The sequence below is a fragment of the Coregonus lavaretus genome (genome assembly GCF_964263955.1).
Source record: "Coregonus lavaretus genome assembly, chromosome: 16".
Classification (NCBI taxonomy): Eukaryota; Metazoa; Chordata; class Actinopteri; order Salmoniformes; family Salmonidae; genus Coregonus; species Coregonus lavaretus.
The window spans coordinates 32,161,038-32,170,291 of NC_140003.1; the positions used below are offsets into that span (position 1 = coordinate 32,161,038).

A 9,254-nucleotide genomic window follows, 5' to 3' on the forward strand; every position below is an offset into this window, starting at 1 on the left:
CATCACAGTTAGTCACCAACACTCTGGATAACATGAAAACAGCTCTGCTAGGGCGAGTAAAATGGTCAGAGTGAGGTGTTCCTTCATTTTTGTCTGGAAGTAGCTAGCAAGCTAGCCAACGTTAGCCTGTTAGCTTGGGCGCTTGACTGCCGTTGTGAGGTCTGAACGCTCGGATCAACCCTACTCCTCAGCCAGAGCGTCCAGTGTGCGCTCTGAACACTCCGATAGCCGAAACGCTCTGAATTTACGAACGGACAATCTGACAATGCTCTGAATTTACGAACGCCCAGAACGCACTCTGGCACTCCAGAGTGAATTTATGAACACACCCAGTCAGGGCACGATCACAGAGTTTCTAAAAACAGAGACGCAACATCGCAAGACTTCTGTGAACGCTTGCGAAGCAGACCAGGCCGGGGTTTGAGAAGTCAAGGAGAGAAGTGAAAGATTATTCCTTAGTTGTTAATTTTCTCGAAATCTAAAGGCACAACCTAGATTCGAGCCAATATCTTAAGTATTTGAACATGCTATTACTCCAACCTCGTGAAAGTGACAAACTGCTAAGTTTTTATTTTCTTCCAAAACGACTTTATATCGAAGTAGTGCCTTTGATTTGACGGCCTGCATATGCGCAGTTCGGCGCGAGACGACCGTTAGACCCGATGACGTGTTACTGCGCATGAGCTTAGCTAGCCAACATAGCCATGACATGGCCTACAAGCGTGATCGGGGAGTTCTATTGGAGAATCAGTTTCTACCCATCTTCATACTGTACTGTCTTTGGTATGACTGTGCTTTCAAAACAACCTGGAACTCGGAAAAAAATTCGTGAAAACATGAAGTCAGTGATCTTTAGGTCGGAGCTCTAGAAACATGCCCTAGTTTCCGACCTGGAATTCCGAGTTGGATGACCGTTCAAAACGATTTTTACCAGTCGAAGCTCGTTTTTTTCCGATTTCCCAATTGTTTTGAACGCTGCATTAGTTGAGAAACCTCCTATTTTCCTCGAAAGTACGTAATGTAATGATTCCAAACCTACACGATATTACAGAGAACAAGTTAATTATCTCACGTCCCGGAAAATATTTGTACTGTTGTACTTCTTGTTGACGAAATTCATGCTAATGTTTCTCTTTTATTGCTAGCGCCAAATTGACTCCCCTTGTCGCAGAATCGCCCAAAATGCACCGCGCGTCCCATTGACAACGCATGTGCAAAGTACACAATGGGCGATTTTATGATTCTAATGGAGTTTCCCATCTCCTCAAAAGTATCTCTGGCCCGATCGGGGATTTCTATTGGAGAAGCAGTTTCTAGACATCTTCATACTTAAACATCTTTGAGGCTACTCTCCGTTAGTTCTGGTCTGTGGACGCGAGTAGTGTTCTGGGACTGTACGAGGGGCCTTCAAAAGGAATTTTAAATCATGTCTGAAGTATGTATCGAATTTGTATTGTTTTGGTTATTATATTGTAGTTACCATAATCAATCATAACATGCATAGTTATATTATTATGTTGATTTTCAGGTTCAAGTGCATGTTCGCTAACGTGTCAAAACTGTAAGTCGCTCTGGATAAGAGCGTCTGCTAAATGACTAAAATGTAAAATGTAATGTGTCAAGTTGGCCTTGTCAGCTAACGCCAGGTTAAAGTTACCGTTAGCTACTGTTAACGTTATTGTGTTTAGCTATGTAACTAATTAGCTAGAACAAAGGAGTATTATTGTTTTAGCCAACCAGCTTTGAATTTAGCATAACTCATTCTAAGGAGTTGGCACTTGACTTGGCACCACTAGTTATCCCTGTCAGTCTTGTATCAAGTTTGAATTAAACTGGTCTAACTTGGTTATTGCCTTAACGGAGTCATTCCCATGCCCCCACCCAATGAAACGACCCCATTTAATTTGTTTGCCAGCTCAATATCTGATTTCATTCCCAAACCAGAGGATTGGGTTTGGCACAACTGTCATCCTGCTTTAAGGGTGTGGTGCGGCTTTCGACATAGCCCAAGGCGCTGATTGTGTGTGGACTTCAAACTGTGTGTGGACTTCAAACACTCTCCTGGGTTGTATATCATTGCTTGCGTATATATTATCCTGGGGAGAAGAAACATGTTAAAGTTATTATAGCTAACGTTGACTAGCGTTTAACTTGTTGTTTGGAGTTATAGCATGAAGGAAGAAGTGTTGGCGTTTTGCCCAATTCTTTCATCATAACAGGATCACTCTAGGGCAAGAAGCGCCCTGAACGAAGGTTTTGAGGCCAGTTTCTATGTTCTTCCATTCTGGTCTAAAGTTGCTCACAATATAATGTCATCATGACTTTGATGCGGTTTTACTGCCTGTAGGCAAATAAAATGGATCTAGATGAGATCAAGGTTCAATTTACGCCAGCACTGACTCTTTCTCAATTGCTCCAGCGATTATCTAGCTCAGGGATGGGCAACTGGCGGCCCACATGAAATAAATGATCTCTGAAATTGTTCATACCCACAAAATTGCACACATTTGTTTACATCCCTGTTAGTGAGCATTTCTCCTTTGCCAAGCTAGTCCATCCACCTGACAGGTGTGGCATATCAAGAAGCTGATTAAACAGCATGATCATTACACAGGTGCACCTTCTTCTGGGGACAATAAAAGGCCACTCTAAAATGTGCAGTTTTGTCACACAACACAATGCCACAGATGTCTCAAGTTTTGAGGGAGTGTACAATTGGCATGCTCACTGCAGGAATGTCCACCAGAGCTGTTGCCAGATAATTTAATGTTCATTTCTCTACCATAAGCTGCCTCCAATGTCGTTTTAGAGAATTTGGCAGTACGTCCAACTGGCCTCACAACTTCAGACACGTGTAACCACGCCATCCCAGGATCTCCACATCCGGCTTTTTCAGCTGTGGGATGGTCTGAGACGAGCCACTCAGACAGCTGATGAAACTGTGGGTTTGCACAAACAAATAATTTCTGCACAAACTGTCAGAAACGGTCTCAGGGAAGCTCATCTGCGTGGTCGTTGTCCTCACCAGGGTCTTGACCTGACTGCATTTCGGCGTCGTAACCGACTTCAGTGGGCAAATACTCACCTTTGATGGCCGCTGGAGAAGTGTGCTCTTCACGGTTGAAAAGTTTGCAACGTTGTGAACAGAGTGCCCAATGGTGGTGGTGGGGTTATAGTATAGGCAGGAATAAGCTACGGACAACGAACACAATTGCATTTTATCAATGGCAATTTGAATGCGCAGAGATACCATGACTAGATCCTAAGGCCCATTGTCGTGCAATTCATCTGCCGCAATCACCTCATGTTTCAGCATGATAATGCACGGCCCCATGTCGCAAGGATCTGTACACAATTCCTGGAAGCTGAAAAGGACCTAGTTCTTCCATGGCCTGCATACTCACCAGACATGTCACCCATTGAGCATGTTTGGTATGCTCTGGGTCGACGTGTACGACAGCGTGTTCCAGTTCTAGCCAATATCCAGTAACTTCACACAGCCATTGAAGAGGAGTGGGACAACAATTCCACAGACCACAATCAAGTCTGATCAACTCTATGCGAAGCAGATGTGTCGCGCTGCATGAGACAAATGGTGTTCACACCAGATACTGACTGGTTTTCTGATCCACGCCCCTACCTTTTTTTAAAGGTATCTGTGACCAACTGATGCATATCTGTATTCCCAGTCATGTGAAATCCATAGATTAGGGCCTAATGAATTCATTTCAATTGACTGATTTCCTTATATGAACTGTAACTCAGTAAAATCTTTGAAATTGTTGCGTTTATATTTGTTCAGTGTAGAATACACAAGGTGCAATTTCGAAATTTGGTTGTGATCAGCAGTTTTTGTCTTATTATGATAGTCACTCAATTGGCCCATGTCAGCTACATTTTTTTAGATTGCTGAATGAGTTTAGTCGCCAGCTATCATGGTCGAATTACCGACTGCGGGCCCCCATTGATTTTGTTAGTCAGTCTCACTAAGATATCTTATTAAAAACTGCAAACCTTTCTCTCCACCCTATGGCAAATGTGTAGAATTGCAGGACATTTTTTATAAAATTGCAAAATCTTCTCTCCATCCCATGGCAAAATGTTAAGATTTGCAGCAAACATAGGGTGTGTCAATTTATGGGAAAATACACGTTTAAAAATTTCGACCAATCGAAACAGATGACTCTTGGTCGTCTTTTTTTTTGTCGGGGGACAGCCCTAATAGAATTGCACGAAATTAACTCTAAAATGTAAAACATTTCTCTCCACTAAAATGTTTTTTTGCTCGCAATGGGGGGGGGGGGGGTATGGATGTGGGTATGCAGACCCGTGAGCAACTGCAGACCCTCATGATGAGTTCAGATTTTTTGTGGCCTCACCCCCAAGTTGCTTATCCCTGATCTAGCTTAACCCTTTTGAGACATAGATCTGCTCATTCTACTTACTGTAAGGTTGCTGCCATTTTCTAATGACACTGTACAGGAACCTGTCCATCATATCTAACTGATTTCACTTGGGAGCAGCAATTTTCATGTGCAGGCATTTCTATCTCTATGTTTAGCTGACTTTAACCGCATATTTTGCTTCTGCCCGACCCAGGCGGACTTTGATAAGGCTGCAGAGGAGGTGAAGCAGCTGAAGGCTAAGCCAGCAGATGGAGAGATGCTCAGGGTCTACGCTCTGTTCAAACAGGCCAAAGTGGGCGACGTCAACACCGGTAAGCCAGTCGGCATCCTTCCAGTGCTTTGTGATACCCCTCAATTCTAGAAGTCTCATTGTATTGATTATAGTCTGTTGATCGTGTGTGTTTTTCTTTGTTTCTGAAGCTCGTCCTGGGATGCTGGATTTCACTGGGAAAGCCAAGTGGGACGCCTGGGAGAAAGAGAAAGGTGTGTTTCCTGTAGTCCTTCCTCATTTAGCCTGTAGAGGGCACTGCTCTTCACCTATATTAGGGGATCAGTTTTATACAGCTGTGGATCCCCTCAGCTCAATGCATTTACGCTGTCATAAAGTATACTGGTAGAGCCAGACAGTTCTTAAACAGTAACTCATTATTAATATGTCAACTAAATGTGTTTTCCTTTTCTTACTTGACTCCCATAGGAAAGAGCAAAGAGGATGCCAGGAAGGAGTACATTGCCTTGGTAGAGGAGCTGAAAGGGAAGTACGGAGTCTAAGAACTGACTGACTGACCAGGCCGACCGCTGGCAGTGTAGAACCATGACCTCTGTGGTCAGCCCACACCTTGTCCCTGTGAAGTGCCTTAATCCCAAGGAGTATGCCCTTTTCTGGGGCAAATACATATGTCAAATACTTTGTAATTCTAGAGGTGCACTTGGTTTAGCAGAGGTGCGTGCAGGGTGGTTGGAGTTTGCACTTTTTGGACTATTCAAATGGTTCCATTGTACTGAACTACCTAAATCAAGAGCACCTCAATTGACATATGTGTTTTACCCAGGAATGTTTGCTACTGTGTATTGCATGTGAATGCTGAATGCCTAGTGTGGACCGCCTATGGTCACACTGAGAATACAGGACCAACAAGCCACCGCTACGGACAGAGACAAACCGTCCTCCACCAGCAACTTTCTAGTGAATGTTCTCAACTGGTTGTTCAGCCCACAACCTCCATAAAGTCTAAATTTGTTTTAACATTTCTGTTGTCAAGCTTGGTTATTTTATGAGATGAGATTATATAATTTGCCTTGCATCACATACTCAGTAAACCACAATGTACACTTTGTCACTCACAACTGTGCCCCTTCACACGTTCAAAACATTTGTATATTCAGTAAATGTATAAACTCAGAAATCAAGAAGAATACTTTGCCCATTTTCCAGCTTGTTTTGTTCCACCTTGCACCATGTCCCAGGGCCAATGGTCACTGAGAAACAACACTTGGCACTTGTAGCTTATCGTTTCTTGCATAATGCATCTGGCAGTTTCACAAGATCATTATACTTTTTTGTAGTAATGGTTAGCTCTTATTAGTTCAGGAGGCATGTTGAGCTTTGCACTGCTTTCTCACTGTTTGAGACGACATTTCTCGGTAGAGAAGAGTTGTTCATGCAAGAATTGGGTAGGCCTACATGTATATTAGTAATGGTGTGGTATTGGGAAGCTAAACAATTGCAATACTTGCGCAGTATAAATCTCTGCTGTCATGGAAAAAACATTCTTCCTTCCTGTCTGCTTCTCCTGGCGATAGCAGAGTATCCCGTGACCAGACTTCTAATAACTGCGGGGGGAAAAGTCAATCAATTCTGGCTGAATAACTAGAGGGAGGGGACGGTTGAGTTTATTCCCAAAGGAGACTTGCATTGTTTTACAAATGATGTTTGTTAATCATACACAGGTCTAAACTCCCACTGAACTTTTGATATTTGAAGTGAACACATTTTCTGCTGCCACTTCTGCCTCTCGGTCAAGTGGAGGACAACACCATGACCGCTATTCAGATAAAGGTAAATAGTCATGTTTTTTATTATAATGACTGTCGTTAGATTTGCTTGTAAATAACAGTATAAATGCTTCTAAATAAGTAGGATACATCTGTTTTTGTCAGATTGCCAATGGTATGTCCATGATGTTAATTTTTTTCAGTGATATTCAGTGTTCTGTCATTACTGATGTGGTTGCTTGTGTTAGTGCATCAGCATTGAAACAACAGACTTTCAGAGACATTCTCTCATACATTCTTTCATTTTATGATCACCTCGTTCCTCTCTCACATAGCCCACATAATCCTCTCAGGACCTCACTGCTCTCTGGAGTGATGTTGTTCCCAAACCTTTACTGTTTGTGTGAGGCGTGGCAGACTTATTTGATTGAATAATCAATTACTGTGCAAGCTAAAGACATGATAAGAAAAACTCAGTAGACAAATATGTCAATGAAATATAGGCAGATAGGCTATCAAGGAGCTGACGCAAATCACACTAATCCAATAGCCTGTTTTTTGTTCCCTTATATGCCTACAGTCTTAATTCACATGAATGAATGCACCCAATGTATTCTACACAGCTGGGTCTGGTATTCAAGCCCTAGTTTCTCCTTAATCTACTGATTCAAACTCTGCTGGAGAGCAACTTTACCAAGGTTACTGGGTTCAGGACTCCAGATAGATTTACTTACAGTGGAGTTTAAGGCACGTCCCTGTGGTCACATATTGCCCTCTGTCCAAGTCACACGTCTCTGCTGTACTCTGTACCTGCATAATTTTAAACTCCAAATTCACTAAATTCCCTTCCTGTAGGTCCCAGGAGGAGCACCCCGACAGAGGAAGGCCCGGCCTCTCTTCCTGGAGGTGTTGACCCGCAGCCTGATCATCCTCTGCACGGCCCTGGCCATTGTCCTCTCCTCCATAGCCATATGCGACGGCCACTGGTTGCTGGCGGACGGCGGGAGGATGTTTGGTCTGTGGCACTTCTGCACCCTGGAGGCAGTGGTGGAACAAACAGCCTCACCTAACTGCACCACCCACCTAGGTGTATCTGGGGTGGCGGTGGGCCTGGGCCTGTGTCGCTCTGTGGTCTCCCTAGCCGTGGTGGGAGCCATCTTTGGCCTGGAGTTGCTGGTCATATCGCAGGTGAGTGAGGGCCGGGACTCGGGCCGGAGGTGGAGCCTGGGGTCAGCTCTAGTGCTGGTTGCGGCGGTGCTGTCGTCGGGGGGAGTGGTGGTGTTTGTGGCTCTGCTCTGGCAGCACGCCTCTCCCTTGGGCTTCACCCTCACCTTCTGGTGCCAGTTTACCGCAGTCTTCCTGCTCTTCCTCAACGGCACAGCAGCGCGCCACATCCATCACATGGCCCTGCGGGCACCTCCTGGAGGCCGCCTGGGGAAATGCTAGAGGTGAAAGAGCACAGGGAATCCAGTAGTGTCCAGCTACAGTAGTACTGCAGAAGGCATTTTCATGTTCCAAACACACAGACGTCCCAGGAACAGTGATTTCCTGTTGGGTTTAGGGTTACGCCCAGGGTTGAGGACTGTGGAGTACAGTGGACATCAGGACAACTCTGGGTCTTTTGGAATGGATCAGCTGTATGTATGATTCCTCAAGGCCTTGTGCATGTGCAGCTTGTTAATAACACATACTGGGAACAGTAAACAATGACTGCTACCTGTCTATATGCAGTCAAATCATCTTCATTTTTGTGTGGAAATACAGCTCTTGATTGTGTGGAATCTTTTTTTTTTTTTTTTTTACAACATTCGTTTTTCTTAGTTACACTGAGCGTAGAGTTGTAAATACTGTTTAACTACCTTTTATCCCCCTTGGCCTCATACAGTGGGGGAAAAAAGTATTTAGTCAGCCACCAATTGTGCAAGTTCTCCCACTTAAAAAGATGAGAGAGGCCTGTAAATTTCATCATAGGTACACGTCAACTATGACAGACAAAATGAGAAAAAAGAATCCAGAAAATCACATTGTAGGATTTTTTATGAATTTATTTGCAAATTATGGTGGAAAATAAGTATTTGGTCAATAACAAAAGTTTCTCAATACTTTGTTATATACCCTTTGTTGGCAATGACACAGGTCAAACGTTTTCTGTAAGTCTTCACAAGGTTTTCACACACTGTTGCTGGTATTTTGGCCCATTCCTCCATGCAGATCTCCTCTAGAGCAGTGATGTTTTGGGGCTGTCGCTGGGCAACACGGACTTTCAACTCCCTCCAAAGATTTTCTATGGGGTTGAGATCTGGAGACTGGCTAGGCCACTCCAGGACCTTGAAATGCTTCTTACGAAGCCACTCCTTCGTTGCCCGGGCGGTGTGTTTGGGATCATTGTCATGCATCTCGCTCTTTCTCTCTCTGACTCTCTCTCTCTCTGACTCTCTTTCTCTCTCTACGACTCTCTCTCTCTCTCTGACTCTCTCTCTCTCTGACTCTCTCTCTCTCTCCGACTCTCTCTCCCTCTGACTCTCTCTCTCTCTCTCTCTCTCTGACTCTCTCGCTCTCTCTCTCTCTCTGACGCTCTCTCTCTGACTCTCTCTCTCTGACTATGACTCTCTCTCTCTCTGACTCTCTGACTCTCTCTCTCTCTCTCTCTCTCTCTCTCTCTCTCTCTCTCTCTCGCTCTCTCTTTCTCTGTTAGCCCAGGACACTCTGTCCACCCTTATACATCTCGCTCTTTCGCTCTCTCTCTCTCTGACTCTCTCTCTCTCTCTGACTCTCTCTCTCTCTCTCTCTCTCTCTCTCTCTCTCTTCTCTGACTCTCTCTCTCTCCGACTCTCTCTCTCTCTCTGACTCTCT

General features: G+C 44.3%; 2 protein-coding genes across 2 annotated transcripts; both read left to right on the forward strand.

The window, feature by feature from the left end:
• The first annotated feature begins 796 nt into the window (after nucleotides 1-796).
• On the forward strand, nucleotides 797-5,654 carry LOC311143915 (acyl-CoA-binding protein-like). Its single transcript, XM_084179791.1, has 4 exons — nucleotides 797-1,435; nucleotides 4,600-4,717; nucleotides 4,827-4,889; nucleotides 5,104-5,654. Exons 1-4 carry the CDS (start codon nucleotides 1,427-1,429, stop codon nucleotides 5,175-5,177), a joined length of 264 nt encoding a protein of 87 aa, XP_084035917.1. The 5' UTR covers nucleotides 797-1,426; the 3' UTR covers nucleotides 5,178-5,654.
• tmem37 (transmembrane protein 37) lies at nucleotides 5,515-7,847 on the forward strand (the record flags this gene model as incomplete). The annotated part of the gene is made up of 2 exons (XM_084179675.1): nucleotides 5,515-5,592; nucleotides 7,257-7,847. The coding sequence occupies 2 exons, from the start codon at nucleotides 5,515-5,517 to the stop codon at nucleotides 7,845-7,847; spliced, it is 669 nt and encodes a 222-aa protein (XP_084035801.1).
• Nucleotides 7,848-9,254: the final 1,407 nt, after the last annotated feature.